General features: G+C 46.4%; 1 protein-coding gene across 5 annotated transcripts in view; it reads left to right on the forward strand.

Annotated features, from left to right (window-relative positions):
- EEFSEC (eukaryotic elongation factor, selenocysteine-tRNA specific) overlaps positions 1 to 17,339 on the forward strand; it is a 242,151-nt gene that overhangs the window by 167,130 nt on the left and 57,682 nt on the right. For all 5 annotated transcript variants that reach the window (XM_039874606.1, XM_039874605.1, XM_039874603.1 and 2 more), the window contains one exon: positions 12,062 to 12,718. In XM_039874606.1, the coding sequence (XP_039730540.1) occupies positions 12,062 to 12,718 (657 nt within the window). The remainder of the gene's footprint in view (positions 1 to 12,061; positions 12,719 to 17,339) is intronic.

Below are 17,339 nucleotides of genomic sequence, written 5' to 3' on the forward strand. Positions count from 1 at the left end.
CCTTGCCACCCATGTAGAGGAGACCTCTGTTAATTCTTTTGAGTGTATCGTTCTAAACTCTCTTTATGCTTTACATATATGTATATCTTCATCAAAATACATAATGCCATTTTGTAAATGTATGATGTATATGGTTTTTGCATTTTTCTACTTTTGCCCAACATTGGTCTAAGAGATCTCACCTCTTCCCTACATGCAGAGCTGCTACACCACCTAGCCACCACATGTATCTTCATTAGTGTGGACATTTCATATTTCACATCGCCCTTTCCCACTGATGGACTCTCAGACTCTTGTCTAATCTTTGTGGTTATTACCTGTACTGGTTATTGGCCATCTTATCTGGTGCACAGGTGTGTGTGTTTCTCCCTGGTAAGTATCAAGAAGTGAGAATCCCAGCCTCATTGCTGAGTCCCTTCTCTGTTGGCAGGCCCTGCCCCAGCATCAGCTTCTTCTTGTTCTGAGCCCCACCCCATAGATCTCTGCCCACACCACACCCATCACTCTTTGCACTCCCCACTTTGTCTGCTCTCTCCTGATCTTGTTTGCATGGCATCATCCTTTGAAACACAATTTAGATGTTGCCTCCTCTTTGCTCGCCCCCTGAACCCGTCTCATGGCACTCAACATGCTGTGTTCTCTCAGTAGCACTTTACATATCTGCCCCTGCCAGTGAGCAAGTGGAGGGTAAGGGCTGTGACTTCCCACATCCCCGGTGTGGAGTGCGGGGCCTACCTCACAGCAGGTGCTACTCAAATATGTGTTGAATTAAACCCAGTTGAGGGAATGTGGGCAATGACAGTGGAGATGGACCTTGAAGAACAGCCACTGTGAAAGGTGATCCGGCAGGCACTCGGCATGGCTAAGCAAGTGGGAGCAAAGGCATGGAGTGAACTGGGGGCCCAGGTGAAAGCTCTGAAGAGCCCTCAATGGATGCAGAAGGAAGCCAGGCTAGAGAGGAAGTCCATCGGGTCCCAGTGGGGAGTGAGTGACCTGGCCCCTATACTAGGCAAGTGGCCTGGGAAAAATGTGGGGAAGGGGTGGCTTTGCAGGAGTGACATTTCCAAATCAGGATTTGCTAGCTTATGGGCTAGGATAAAGGATGAAGAGGAAGCCAAAGGCTGTGACCAGAGCGAGGGTTGGGGCCACCATGTTCAACGAGGGCCTGGCACTCACCAAGTGCTCTGCTAGATACTAGGCACATGCTTCCTTCTTAAATCTTCACAGAATCCTTGTGGCCTAGGACACATCAGCCCTATTTTATTGGTAAAGAAACAGACTTGGAAATGTTACAAAACTTCCCCAAAACTCAGAGTTAGAGTGAAGGGCCCAGTGTGCCCAGCTGGGAGCAGAGGAGCATGGGGGAGGGGTGTGCTCATGCAGGAGGTGATGTGGCTTTTATAAGTCCAGATAAAAGAAAAAGGAGCCTCAGGGCTATGGGTACCTTTCTGTCCACTTGTACCTGTTCCTTTGAGACCAAGGTTTACGTGAGTTCCTTGTGTAGGCTCAGGGCTCTCAGGTGTGGTGTGGTTGTGCTCACTGCTCCACAGTGATAGTTGTTCTGGGCCCAGCCCTGAAGATAGAGCTGGCTCCTTTGGCTTGCTTCCCAAAGATTCCTTACCATACCCCTCCTCTCCCAAAGCTCAGGGATGTCGTTAAAAACAAAGCCCCAGTTGTATGGAAAAAAGAAGACTCACGCATTGGTGTAATTCAATTTAAAGTTTTATGGGATGACAAATGTGTGGAGGGTGGCTGGGAGGAGGAGCATAAAGCTTTCTGGCAGGCCCCTTGTCACTTTTATGGTTCTCCATTGTTGTAGCGAATGGGAGGTTAATAATCATCGTTTGTTTGTGAGGTCGCCATGGAGGGGCAGCAGCCTTTGGCAGGCTATATGGTAGGAAACCAAATCCATTCCCTCCCTCCTTGAGTGCCCACCATGGGGCAGGCCCTGTGCAGGGACCAGCAGTGAGCAAAATAAAACTAGCTTGCCCACAGCGACTGTTCATCCACCTCGTATGGGAGCCCCACAGAAAATAATGAAACACACAGTCACCTATTGGAAATTATGGTAAGGCGCTGTGAGCGCTGTAAGGAATGTTGTAGGGTGCTCCAAGACCCTGAGCAGTTGATCTGAGCTGGCTTGGGGCTAAGGGGTTTAGGGAGGGTGGCAGAGACTACAAATGGGGAAGATATACGTGTATTCTGGTGCATCCTGGGCAACACTGATCACAGCTGGGGCCAGGGATTGAGAGGAGGAACTGAAGCAGACAGATACACAGACAGGCAAAGCCCCGTTCCATCTCTGAGCCTAGAATTGGATCTTTGGTTTTCTGTGGGTGCCCGGGCTTCTGAAGATCCTCTTTTCCTGTTCGTAGGGGCATTTCGCATTGTTAAGTAGGGATCCCTTAAGAGGAAGCTCACCCTGGCTCCCTCCTCTCTCCCCCCAGGGGAAAATTGTTCTTTTGTTGAGTCCCCAATGGAATTTTTGCCTAGAACAGATTCCATCTCTGGTCAGCCTGTACAATTCCCTAGAGACTGGGCCAGGTGGGAGAAAAAGTGTCTCAAGTGCTGCCAGGACCACATTTCCTGGCACTGGTGCCCAGAGGGCTGTGAGCCTAAGAGGAGGGCCAGGGCAGTAGGGAGAGGCCTGTGCAGATCCCCACCTCATTGCTTCCCTGCCCCCACAGTGCACTACCCCTTCCTCCAAGTGCTGAGTCGGGCCTGGCAGGGTCACAGTAGGTGAGGAGCTTTTCATACTTGGTCTTTAGAGTCAGCTCCACAGAGCCCATCCCTAGTAATCGAGGAAGCACACATTAAGACAGCAGTGGGACGCCACGCTTAATCTATCAGCCTGGCAACAGTTGAAAACCTGCAAAACCAAGGGCTAGTAAGGGTTGAGAGGAGGCCCTTTCCTGCACTGCTGGTGGGGGTGTAAATGTAAGCCAGCCACTTCACAGAGCAATCGGTAAGACCTAGTGAAACCAAAAATGTGTCCCCCATACCACAGTTTTCCATCCAGGTACTTACACTAGAAAAACTCTGTGCGTGTGTGCAAGTTGATGCATACGGGAATGGTCACTGCAACTCATTTATAGTATTGAAAAATAGCAACCCGGTGGCTCTCAGTAAGGGCGTGGATAAATAAAAGGTGGAGTTGTGATAAAGGAAATACTACACAGCAGTAAAAAGAAATAACCTAGATAGATATAATGTATGGAGGAGGCAAGAGAACTAAAAATTAAATCAAGCTATATTCAGAGACTGCAATACGCCGATCAGCCCTGCAGCCAGACTTGAGAAAACCTGCAGAACAAAGGAAGATTTCTGCTGGAGATTGCTAACAAACCATTTCCCCACACCTTGAAGGGAAAACAGTCTTTAAGTCATGCCCTACACAAAATAGAATCATTTATTCCCTATGGCTAAAATCATGGGGGAACCTATGGATCAAAGGCTGAGAATTGCCAGCAGGCCTTTCATGCTACATACTCTTCCTTTCTTGGTATGCCCATACCAAAGGAAAATGGGTAAATGATGTCTTTCAACTATAATTCTCAGAAACTAAGGATGATATATAAACTGTATTCACCTGCACTCCAGACTTTTTCTTGTCTTGGCTTTTTGTCTTTGCTTTCTCTTGTCTTTGCATTTTCCCTTCTTTAATAAACTTTTCTTTTGACTCTAACTTTGGCTGGCATTCGAATTCTTTCTTGCATTCAGCAAAGAATACTTTTCTCTCTCAGTGCAGGGCTTGAGCTCCCCACTCTCAGGAATTTGTCCTGTCCTGCATCAGGTAGGTAGGTAGGTAGGTAGGTAGATAGATAGATAGATAGATAGATAGATAGATAGATAGATAGATAGATAGATAGAGTATATCTAGATCTACATAAATATATAGATCTATAAATCTACATATCTCAATATGAATAGATGTCTAAAACAATACAGAAGGAAGGAGACAAATAGAGTTAAACAATAATATAGTACCGTTTGTATAAACTAACATATATGCTATTTAGGGACACATACATGGGTGTAAATGTATAAAATAGGAGGACACTTAAAGAATTCATGAAGATAATTGCTACAGGGGAGTCGAGGGAGGGAAATATGACTAGGGGTCTTCATTTGGACAGAAATACGAGTGAGACCATCTTGGTGTCAATTGCAGGTGGTGGGAACACAGGTAGTTATTATATCATTTGATTCTCTGTACTTTTCTGAATTGTTTTTATTCCTTTCAAAAAGTGGGTAAGAATTGAATCCCCAAAGCTCGTATGGCATTTAGCTCTTGCAGCCCTAGAGGTGGTGCCAGGGGAGTTGGGGTCTAAAGCAGCCTGGGAGGCAGTGGCAGGCCTCAGGGGCCCACACTACCCTCTCCTTGTGCAGGGTCCTGAGTTTGGCTTTTTGTGTAAGATACAATTAATGCATTAGGTAGGAGATGTCTTATCTGTACCTAGCTCGAAGAGGGAGAAATAAAAGCAGCCAAATTGAAACATTATTAAACAAAATTGGTTAGGTCTAATGGAGCCAAACCTAGACTGATCTTTAAAAGCTTATTTCGTTTTTTCCCCCTCCAGTCTGAACCTCTTTGAATTGAAGTAACTGATCCTGCTGTAAGCTTATTAGTGTCAAACCTTGCGTGTTTCTTTTCCTCTTCGATTTACATTTTATTAAATAAGATAGATGAACTTGCAAGGCCCCAACCCTTGCCTTTGGCATAGCCAGGAGCTCCCAGGCTCATAAATGGAATGACAATAGGTAATAGAGTTCCAATCTCATTACAGCCAGTACCATTATTACAAAAATCTTGGTACATCAGAAAGACTACTAGGCACAGGGTTTTGCCCACTTCTTTTAAGCATCTGTTGATTCTCTAGAATGCCAAGAGGATCCCAAGCACTGCTGTTCTGTTACAGTTTGTGTGATGGTGTTGGGCCTGTCCATTTCTTACTCTACAGAGGGAATGCTGCCAAAGACCTCCCTGCATGCAAGTGAAATTTCACAGCGGTGGTTGTGCATCATTTTGGGCTTCCACAGTAGAATAGACATGTTTTTATGGTGTGATAGAGTAAGAGATTATGGCTGTCATGATGGGCAGATCTGGTTGCTAAGGACTCAATTTCCTTGTCTATAAACTGAGATCATGGTTAGCCACCTCAAAGGTTGTTAGGAGAATTATATAGACCTAGCTCTATAAGCTTCCTCGCAGTGTAGGTATCCAACAGATGTGGAGTGTGTCTTCCTTACCTCTAAGTGGGTCACATGGTGACATATTGAAGTCCATAGGAACATTAGTTGGGTTCTCGCTGTTCCATGCAAGGTGTTGTGGAAAGCAGAGATGAATACTTGATGTTTCCCACCTCGAGTTGCTTCCATTGAAAGTTTTCAGTATTCTCAGAAAGAGAAACCAGGTCCTCTGGGCACAGTATCCTGCAGAATCCTCAGAACGCTGGAAAACTAAGTCGTAGATACTCAGAAGATCAGAGAGAGTAACTGCTTCAGGACTGAGAGCAGAGATAGAAAGGGTTCATTTGCTCTCTCATTTGCATCTCTCATTCAGCAAACGTTTACTGAGTGTCTGTCGTGTGCTGGGAATACTGTGCTTTGCTAGGGGTACTGTGCTACCCAAAGACGGACACCAGGCAAGTCAGGTCTGAAACCATCTGCTGGGCTCTGCCAGCAGGATTCTGTTGCTGACCTTGGCTGGGGTAGCTGCAGCAGTTGCAAGGAGAGAGGGCTGGGCTGCCTCTGCCTCTGTCTCTGCCAGCCTGGGTCCCACGGCAAGCCTGACACTCCTGGCTTTATTCCATGCCTAAGAAGGGCTCCCCTCTCTGTGGCAGATGAGGGATCTCCCTTCTACTCCTTCTCCAGAGCCATCTTTCTGGGTTCATGCTATCGGGGCATCTATCTACATTGTCAGTCATCCAGACCCCACAGCTCCTGGCAGGGCAGAGCCACTCTGTTCCCCAGCTCCAGCCACCCCATCGCACAGTTTCTGCTCAGCTGGTCAGGATACAGGGCTGTGGAATGTCAGGCCTCCCTTTCGTCCTAGGGTTTATTGTCCCAAGTCTCAGCCTATTTGCTTTGTGACCTTGGAGGCATCAAAAACCTCTGTTTCTTCATCCATAAAATCGAATGTAAAAATATTGACCTGCCTTATACGGTTTTTTTGAAGAATAACTGACCCAAATGATAATAAAGCTTCTTTGTTAATCAAAAGGGACCAAACTGCTTAGCAAGCATGAACTTAGGTTTTAAAAATTATTTGCTTGCTTGATGTATTTCTTCCTCCCTCCCTGGGTCTCCATTCCTCCCTTCCCCAGAAGTACTTGGTGCCAGAGAGATGGAGAGGACGGGAGGAAGAGACAACCATGCCCTGTGGGGAGCCACACTTAGGGACTGCCTGGCGGTCCCTTCCTGTCCCTCTCAGATGGTGTCCAGCATCAGTGCCCCTCTTGCTCTGCCACCTGACTTTCTCTGCTGCCATTCTAACTGCACACTGCTAGGGAAACTAAGGACCTTGGTGAGCCTCAGCCCTGCTTCTCCTCTGCTTAGGAAGCTCCTTACCCAGGGGTTGTCTGGAACCTCTAACCGCCCAGCCAATCTCAGGGCTGGTCCTCCTCCCACAGCATAGGAAGCTCCTTACCCAGGGGTCGTCTGGAACCTCTAACTGCCCAGCCAGTCTCAGGGCTGGTCCTCCTCCCACAGCATAAGTGTGTATCTCCATGGACCTTTGTGGATGTACAGATCCCAGACTTGGACTAGAACTGTCCAAGGGTAGGAACAATGTTGCACCCATCCATGGCTCCATTCATTTATTCTATAAATATGTGTTGTGGTCTCTTATTTGTTAGGCAGTGTGTTGGACACTAGAGATAAAAATTTTTTAAAAAGCAAAGATAAAAACAAAGCCCTCTTCATCATAGAGGTTACATTTTAACATGGAGAGATAGTCAGTAAACAAATATATGTCAGGTGGTGGTTAGTGCTATGAAGAAAAATAAAATAAGGAAAAGAAGATAGAGAGGATTGGGAGTATGGTGGTCCTGTCTATTATTGTTGGGGTCAAAGATGGACTCTGATAAAGAGACAAGAAGGAAATGAAGAAAAGAGAAATAGGGATATCTGGGGGAAGAGCATTTCAGTTGGAGGCACTGGCAAATGCAAAGGCTCGGAGGTAGAAACATGCTTGGCATATTTAGGGAGCAAGAAGCAAGAAGGCTCATGTGACTGAAGTGACATGAACAGGGGTGGAGGGCAGGGGGAATCACAGCAAATAAATTCAGAGAAGTAACAGGCCAATCATAGGGCCTTGTGGTCATAGTAAGGACATTAGCTTTTTCGGAGTGAGATGGGAAGCCAGTGGACAGTTTGGAGGCAAAATGCCAGTGTCATGTCATCTTATGTTTAAGCTGCACTATGGAAAATGAACTGCAAGGGGAGAGGCAATAAAACCATGTGGGCCAGAGACCAGGGTGGGCAGTGGATACAGTGAGAAGCGCTCAGGTCTGTTTTGAAGGTAAAGCTCACTAGTTCACCTGATGACTGATTGAGCAAGGAGAGCAAAGAGAGCTAAGATGGAACTATGTATTTCCCCTGAGTATCTGGAAACATGGAGCTGCCATTTCTGAGGACAAGACTGAAGTAATTAGGTCTTAGGTGTAATAGGCTGAAGATGCCACTGGACATCCAGGTGGAAACAGCAGGAGGCAGTCAGGTGTGTGAGTCTTCTCCCAACTCCTAACCTCTACCTCTCCCAGAACTCTGGCATCTGTGCTCATCGGCTGCCCACCACCTTTCCTCATGCTGCCTCTCAGGCTTCTCCTGTTCACAGAATACTCAGCTGCCTCTCTTGAAACCGCGTCCCTGTTCCTTCCCACATAGTGTGAGGCGGTTTCTCAGACTGGAAGTCTGGAGTTCTTCTCTATGTGCCAATCTCTCATCCCACATCCAGTCCATGACCATGTCCCATCAGTTTACTGCTGAAAGAACCCTCTGGGTCTCTTCTTTTCTAGTTTCCCTCTTCTTATTTTTCCAGCTCCCTCCCTCCCCACATCTATACTTTATACTGTGCAGTCAAAGTGATCCTTTAAAAGTACACATTAGAAGGTATGCTCCCTCTGCTCAGCCCACTACCACTGGTGGCTTTCTGTTGTCTTGCACATGCTAAAGTATGTGGCTGGCCTGTGTCTCCAAACTAACTCCACTCCCCGCAGCCAGCCTTGCTGCCTTTTAGTTCCTCAAACAGGCCACATTCTTTCCCACCTCAGGGGCTCAAGCCCCCTCTGCTCTTCCCTCTGCCTGGAGTCCCTGGAGTTACCTTCCCACCCAGCTGGTCAGCTTTAGTGCCACCTCCTCAGAGAAGCCCTCCTTGACTACCCAGGAAGAAGTAGATCCCCCAGTTATTCTGTCTCACAGCACCTCCTGGTTTTGTAATTCTACATTTATTAGTTGATGATTTAATTGTCCCCCTACCTAAGCATAGGACCCAGACTGTCTGTTCTGCTCACTCCTGTATCATTGCAATGCCTGGTACTTGGGAGAAACTTTATATGTTGAGTGAATACATATACAGTGTCTCAGCCACTTGATATAAATATTAGTAAATATTTGGTGAGTGAGTTGTTGAAGAGATGGCTAGAAAATAAATAACTGAAAGGAAAGCCTGTTTTTTTCCATACTTAAGTTGATCAAACAAACAAACAAACAAAAACTATCTACTTTTCTATATTTGTGGTGTCCTAGATAGAATTTTTTATTCTTGAAATGCATTTTGGTGGAATGTGGGCTTGCCAGTGACTCCACGTGGCGATGCTATCTGCATGTACCTGGTGAGAACCCATAGTAAGTGCCACGCTGCCCTGTCCCCATCTTTATCTGTTTCACAATTTCCTGTCTAGGCCCTTAAAATCTTGATTTGCAGCTATTTGTCTTTCTGTTCTTCATGGTGCCCTCTTAAGGCATTCTTTATTATTTCAGTCCTAAGAAAACGAACCCCGTTGAAAAGAGAACATGCTTTGAATAAAGCCTGCTTGATGGTCAGCTTGATGATCAGCTTGATGGGTGGGGGTGGGCCTGTCAGATGGTACCAGGCTCTGGCCGCCCTCTCTCACAGGAAGGCTCCTAAACACAAGGGTCTCTCAGGCCCCAGGAGGCCTAGAATCTCAGCTCAGTGGGCTGCCAAGTGTGCTTTGCCATGAAGGGAATTTCTTTTCTAGAATCAGATGTAGTCATTCTCTTCAGATGTGCTGGGTTTGTAAATAGCCTCTTATGCTTGGCACCGAGGATGCAGCAGTAGATAGACCATAGCCCTGCCTTCAGGATTTAGAAGGGGAAATACAAATTTGATAAGCAAAAATTCAGAAATTCAACACTGGAGAAGATGCGCACCCATTGCATGTTCTGGCCCTGCAGGTTCAAGGTACATTAGCACTTTATTTATTTAGTAGAGGTGGGCACTCATTCACTCTGCCTGCCACCCAGCAGTTTAGTCCACAGCCTGTATCCTCCAAAACCCCTCCTTGCACTGTGCACCAGGTGGAGTTCTCATGTTAGAAGGAATTTATCACAGCGTTTTCCAGTACAAAACTGGAAATAGCCCAAGTGAGCATCTATAGGAGACTGGATTGTGGTCTGTGCCCACTGCATGCTCTATGGCATCAGCAGTTTAGGAGCCACACGTGCTAGCAACACGTGCGCCAAGTCAAAATTCAACAACTCACAAAACAAAGCAAATTATCTGTTAGGCATATGTCCTACATATGTAGTTAGCCTCTACACCAAATCCAAGGCAGTAGTTACCGCAGGTGGGTCAGGCGGGAGAGCTAGGTGGGAGCATATAGAGGAGGGGCTTCATGGGCCCAGGGCAGGGAAATATAGAACCACGGTGTATGTGATGAATCATTCAAGCTTGGTTAAAGAATTAGGAGAACATGGGGCAGGAAGAGCTATAAGGCGGGCCTGGTGGTGGGAGGCTCCAGTGAAGGCAGAGGAGCCCCGGAAGTAGAAGGGGTGCTTGGAACTGTGGCAGCCCCCACCCACACTGAGCAGCATCACTTGGTGGAAAGGACTGGTTTCCCATATAAATTCAGTGGAACAAAGCATCTTCCTGTTCACAACAGCTCCGTCCAAAAGGTTTGAAAGTCACAATGTAGAAGTCAGGAGCCCATATACATGTTGGAGCCAAAGAATTGCATCATCAGATCTGTGTTTTAGAAAGCTAGCCAGGAGGAGAAAAGGCAGGCTTGGGGCCAGAGGACAGCTCACAGGGCTGCTGTGGGCCTCAGGGGAAGAGTTATGATTTGGGTCCTACCTCACGGGGCAGACGCTTAGTGTAAGATAATATTCTCCAGTTACTCTGAGATGCATTCCTGAAAATCTTAGTTTCCCATTGTCCATACAGACCATTTCAGAGATGTTTTATGTTTCTCTTTGATTGATCTAGCCTGTGGCTTTTGACACTGTGCTTCTCACTTTCTCTGTGCCTTGACCTCTTGGTCAGGTAGTTAATGATCTTTAAACAAACACTTGAATATTATGGCTCTCCAGGAAGGGACCTGGGCCTGTGTCAGCATAGCATTTTCCTTTATCCAGAGAGAAAATGAGTGTTCTATACACCCCACTTTGTAGATGGGGATATTTGTGACCTAAAGGTCAAAATTGTCTTTAGTTTAACAATTTTTGATGGCAAGTTTTCCGATATATATTACACACTTCTCTGCTTTCTTAAGTAGAAATCCATGAACACGATTTCATCTCACCTGAGACAGTGGATCTTAGTAGGAATATTCATTTATTTCATGAATGTTTATTAGAGCCTGTTCCTCGTCTGTTCCTGATTTACAGACTGTGGGTACAAAAATTGCCTGGTGTGGAGTTGGTGTGGTGATTTAAGATGCTGAGATAGAATCAAGTTACTCCTTTGCCTAAAATCCTAGGTGACTACTCTCCTGCCTTCCCTCCCCTCCCTGCCTTCTCTGCTGCAGCCCTCCCTCTTTGTTTATTTCTCAAGCTCACCAAACCTCTTCCAGTCTCTGAACTTTCGCACTTATTGGTTCCCCTGTTCAGAACATTTTCTGGACCCTCGAACACCTTCTTCCTATGATCAGATCTTAGTTCAGACATCACCTCTACAGGGTCTTTCCTGACCATTGGTCAAGAAAAGCCAGACCCTCCCCTGACCCCCGGCCTTCTCCCGGCCTTCTCTATAGCACGTTACATATAATACACATATTATGTAATTATATTGTATATTGTATTCTATTGTAATTACATATCATAATTATGTAATTATATATATTTAAACACAGAAAATTATATTTTATTTGGATTAGTATACATTTAATTAATATTAATGTATTTGTGATTGTATTTTTTCTGGATACTAAGCTCTTTGGAAAGAGACCTGGCTCTATTCCTACTCCTAGAACAGTGCCTGACACACAGCAGGCCCCCAGGGACTATGTTGATGAATGAAGAGTGACTCTGCACTGGAGAAGCCCACGGGCTAACAGGCAGGCAGGTACAGATGAGGCAGTGATAACACAGCAGGCTGAATGTGATTCAGAGGGGTTGAGGTGGCACCATGGAGAAAAGGAAAGATTCTGCCCACTGAGGTCTGGGCAGACTTCCCAGAGCAGTGGTGTTTGGCCTGGGCTTTCAGGGACAGATGGGCATAGCTTGGTAGGCTGAGGAACTTGGGGGGCTATTCTGCGTGAGGTGGCAAGCCTATACAGAGGGCTGGAGTCAAGGAAGTACGGGAATAGAACCTGGGGTGGAGCAGGGACTAGAAGGTTGGAGGAAACTAAGGTAATGCAGGATTTGGCTGCTGTGACCACTGCCCACATCCTGTACTAGGGTGTCCTGTGGACCTGGGTCTTGTGTTTGCAGTCTGGAGCCTGTTTTGGCCAAGGGGAGTCTGACTGGTCCCAGAGCTCCCCTTGGCTGGCACGCCAGGTGCCAGGTGAATGTTGGTGGCACTGAGACAATGATTTCTGCAGCTGGAGCCCAGCTTCAAGGTTCATGGGTTTCATGAGCTTTGTTTCTTACTCCTGACCAGGTGGTGAAGAAGGTCAAGTCTATGCAGATGTTCCATATGCCTGTCACCTCGGCCATGCAAGGAGACCGGCTGGGCATCTGTGTCACCCAGTTTGACCCTAAGCTGCTGGAGCGTGGCCTAGTGTGTGCCCCTGAGTCCCTGCAAACCGTCTATGCAGCCCTCATCTCCGTAGAGAAGATCCCATATTTCCGAGGGCCCCTGCAGACCAAGGCCAAGTTCCACATCACAGTGGGCCATGAGACAGTCATGGGTCGACTGATGTTCTTTAGCCCTGACCCTGACAGCTTTGACCACGAGCCTGTGCTGGATACCTTTGACTTTTCCCAAGAATACTTGTTCCAGGAACAGTACCTCTGCAAGGATATGGAGCCAGCAGTGACAGATAGTGGCCAGGCCAACGAGAAGGCGGGCCAGGCCACAGAAAGCCGCTGCCCCCGTCAGCAGTGGGCCCTCGTAGAGTTTGAGAAGCCTGTAACCTGCCCTCGGCTATGCCTGGTGATCGGCTCCAGGCTGGATGCTGATATTCACACCAACATGTGCCGTCTGGCCTTCCATGGTGTCCTGCTGCATGGGTTGGAGGACAAAAACTATGCTGAGAGCCTCCTGCCTAGGCTCAGAGTGTACAAGCTGAAGCACAAGCATGGCCTTGTGGAGCGGGTAAGCAGCCCCTTCCTGCCCATTGCTCTTCTGTTGCTCTCGGGTGGTTGAGCTGGACAGCTTGGCATCCCAGATGAAAGCCAGGAAGGCCTCAGAGACCTCTTGTCTCAACCTCTGAAATTTTTAGACAAGGAAACTGAGGCCTGCAGTGGTTGAATGGCCCAAATTCTTTCAGCCCATCAGTTATCATGCTGAGGCCTAAACCCAGGTTGGGGAGCCCACTGTATTTACCACAGCCCAGCTCTCCCTGCCCGCCTCTTACTTAGGTGGTGGAGGTGCCCACATAGCGCAGAGCAAGCCTGGCCTCTCACGTAAGCCAGTTTCAGACAGTAGCATTTCACCTGGGCTAAGAGCTAGCAATGTCAATGGCCTTCCTGACCTTTAGATGGGAGACTGGGCCCTGCCCTATCATCCTGATGCCAGGCCCTGGCTCTCATGTCCTCAGTGAAGTCTGAGCCTCCATCAAGCAGAGTAGCTGCCATATCTTCCTCAAGCCAGTCATGTCACGGGAGGGAGTATGGCTGATCATGCAGGCCAGGCTGGGTCAAGTGTATCCTCAGCCTGTGAGGTGGAGATGTAGGGGGTAATGGTGGCAGGGGATGCCAGAGAGCAAGAGATGGGAAGATGACACAGGGGGACAGTCCAGGCTGCTGGCTTTCTGGGGTACTTGATGTCACTGGAGGCAGGTCTTAAGTATATGGGTGAGCCAGTCTAGTTTGTAGGCTTATCATTATGGTGGACAGATGTGGTTGCCTGAGAGAGCCTACATAGGGTCCCATAGCCCTGGAAACCTCTTCATCTGTCCCTGAAGATCTGAGTGGGAATTCATGCCTGCTGGGCCTCAAATGAATGGGGGATGACCATGCAAACCTCACGGTCCCTGGGGCTGGCTGGCTGCCTGGGTGAGGGCCTGTGCAGGTCAGGGATGGCTGTGGGTAGGCCTGGGACTGGGCTTTAGTTGACCGAACATGGCAATGCTGAGACTCCAATGTTGGGTAGCTCAGACTCCCATTGGGGTGTGCCCCAAGGCTCTCAGCAGGCCCTGAAGTTCTGTTCCTCAGACAGTGGGATGAGGTCACCCCTCTGGTCTAGTCCTGCCAAAGTCAGTGCAGACTCCAGTGCAATGTCAGATACATACCGAGCAGGTGCTCAGGAGAAGGTGCCCAGGGCCTTGGGCGTTAGACAGTGTTGGGGTTTCCATCGCCCACCACCTTCTCTGTCTCCCTTCTTCTTCCAGATCCCCAGGTTTTTTCCTCTGGAACTTTGTCATTGCAGACCCTTCCCATCTCCTCCTCATAGTCTCAGAACACTCAAGCCCTTTCCTTCTTCCTCTCCCACCACTACACCTAACCCACCCTCTGTAGGGGAAATGAGAAGCAGCCCCTTCCTTACCTGCCCACTGGTCCAGAATTCAGGATCCCCAGCTCCACGGGCACAGCCTTCCAGCTCAGCCAGGCAGAGGGTTGCTATGTGTGGATCCTGGAGCTGGGTCTACATCCTACCTGCCATTCTCTGGACAGGGGACTGTCCTCCGTGAATGTTGGTCTTTTCATCTGCAGAGCAGTGGCATATGCCTAAGTTCCTGGGGTTGCTGGGAAATGTTGAGGACCAACCTGGGAAGTGGGGGCCTGTGCAAGTGCTCCATCAGCCATAGGCCATCCCTTAGATGCTGGCTGAAGATGAAGGTGATAAAGCATGCATCACTCATTTATCTAGCTTGTTTTATTAGCAGCATTATGAAGTATAATTACCCCGTGGTGACATATATATTGTGGAGTAATGCCCCACTTGGTGTGTTCATGAATATAATTGCCCCCATACAGGCCCGTCAGTGGTGGGGCAGCAGTCATCTCCTTTGAGGACAGGAGTATGGGTTTGTGAGGAGCAAGTAATCACACTGCTGAAATGACTCAAGCCAAAGTGTCCTTGCTGGGAGATTTTCCTTCCTAGTAAGGTTGATAAGGCATTGAACTTGGGGATCAGACAGAGCACAAACCTAACTGTGCTGCGCAATACTGTATACTTTGGACGGCCGTTTTATCTCAGCATCCTCATTTGTTCAGGGGCAGACTGTTGACCTCATAGGGTTATTTCTAAGGAGCCCCACTATCATAGGACATCATATGTAAGAGCTGACTCTAGTGCAGGTGCAGCAGGAAGGGTGGGCTAGTTGTGAGGAGTGTCCCTGTTTGCTATAAGCAGGACCCAGAATGCCCAGAGATTTTCAGATCGCTTGGTTGACCATGGTCTAGGCTGTATGGCATACTAGGCAGATGTGCAGGCCTGGGCTTCAGTGCTACCCTTTCTACCCTAGTGTGGAAATGGGGCAGTCCTGCACCTGGGGACTGTCACAGTGTTGCCCTGTGGGGTGAGATGGGGGAGTGTGTAAGGGCCCGAGATGAGTGCTTGGTTCCTAACTCTGTGCTTGCAGTTTTCATGATTAATACTTTTTAAGCTCTTAGAGTGCAATTATAAATCCTGAAGCTTGGAGCCAGAGTGGTATTTCACTCCTTTCCCCAGGACTTTATTATCCTTCTCTGAAGCACAGGGGCCAGTCAGGAGCCACTCAAGGCTGGTGGAAGTGGCATGTGGTTTAACTCATTGGTGTCAATGCTCCACATTTGGGCAACTGGTCTTCCCCCACTTCTAATCATCTTGCAAGCTGGTCTTCTTGTGGATTCTCTTTCTGAACTGCTCTAATCAAAGATAGTGTAATTAACTCACTACTAGAAGTGGCTTTCCTTGCTCAGCAACAAATGAGCCACTTGGAAACTGATTTTGGTTGCAGCTTTATTCTCAATTTTTATTTTTGTGAAGAAATTCTGCTGTGATGAGATATACATCACATGAGAAATTTTCTCATTTGAAATTTTCTCATTTTTCTGACCATTGTTTTTCTTTGAGCTGAGAACATTGTGATGTCAGTGTATGCTATAGTCTGTCAGCAGAGCCAATAACAAACACAGCACCTTGCTATGTAATTCGATAAATAATATCCATACCCCATAGAACTTTAAAAGTGTGACATTAGAAGTCCACTTTTTCTGTTTTGACTATGCTCCAGTGGATGTGCACTGTACAAGTAAATAACTAAAACGTGTACCTGGAAGTCTCTGTTGCAACTGCTCACCTCTGCTGAGTAGACAAGATGGAAATGAGTAGGTGTGGCTGAGTGCCAGTAAACTTTACTTATAGACACTGAAATTTGAATTTCTTATAGTTTTCATATATCATGAAATAGTCTTCTTTTGATGTTTTTCAACCCATCAGAAAATATAAAAGCCATTCTTAGCTCAAAGGCCATACAAAAACAGATAGTGGGCAGAATTTGGCCCTCTAGCTATAGTTTGTCGACCCCTAATCTAAATGGTAAATAAGAGTCTTGAAATAGAGTGCACATCCTACAAGGAAAGGTCTGACATCACCTACATCTACAAGTCTTCTGCTCTCTCTGCGTTCCCTAGGAGTCAAGTCCTGGGATGGGGCTCAGGTTAACAGAGCCAGTTCAAAGGTCTCACCCCACCAGGGAGAATGGAAATGAAGGTGTTCTAGGGAGAGAAGGAAGGGAATTAGAGTGTATTGGTGTGAGGGAAATCATTATTATCCCATTTTCAAGTAAAAATATAGAAATGTGTATAAGATTATGAACACAGAGAAAGGGAAAAGAAACTATGAATGGAATGAAAAAGTATAGTAGAGCTTCCACATTCACAGAGGGAAAAACTAGAATAAATTTGATTAAAACAAAAATAAAGAAAACAAGAACATTGTTCATAAATAATAGCAAAAACAGAAGGAACAAAATGAAGCATCAGTCATACTAAATGTGAATGGCTGAGTTATCTTATTTAAACACAGACTGATACATTGGATAAAAACACAGAATCTGGTTATATGCTATTTATAAGAAGCAAAGTGATAAACAAAGGTTAAAAATAGATGGACAAAAAGGTGTCAGGTGACAATAAACCAAAAAAAGCATGAGTGGTAATATTAATTTCATTAATATCATCATGTAATGATAAAAAACACAGTTACAAACTTGTGAGCACAAAACCTATTAGAAATTCAAGAAGAACTTGATTAGAAAAATGGAATGATAATTACTGTGGAACACTTTACAGTGCATATTTCAGAATGTGACAGGCATACTAGACAGCAGATAAAGACAAAGAGGCATAATACCGTCATTATGCCTGATTTCTAGATAGGCAGGTAGAAACCCTATATCCCTCGAATAGAGAATATATACTTTTTCCTATGTCTATGCCACATTTATAAAAACCGAGTATTCAGCAGTAGTCATTCAAAAAAAATTTGTAGAATACTATGTACTGTTTTCAGGCCTGGAGATATAACAATGAGTTAAGAAAGGCAAAATCCTTACTCTCGTGGCATTTAGATTCTATGTAATATTATATTATCGAGATTCTAATTGTATGCGTGGCCACAGAGCAAACCTGGAGGGATTTTTGAAAGAGAAATCATAAACCATTGAAACTAGAAATGAAAATTTATATAGAGGCATGGACATAGAGCTATAGATTTATTGTATGTGTGTTCATTAATTCTCTCATATATTTTCTGCTTGGAAATTAGCAAACAGTAAATTGCTGTTCAT

This window comes from Pteropus medius, unplaced genomic scaffold (genome assembly GCF_902729225.1).
Source record: "Pteropus medius unplaced genomic scaffold, Ma_sr-lr_union100, whole genome shotgun sequence".
Classification (NCBI taxonomy): domain Eukaryota; kingdom Metazoa; phylum Chordata; class Mammalia; order Chiroptera; family Pteropodidae; genus Pteropus; species Pteropus medius.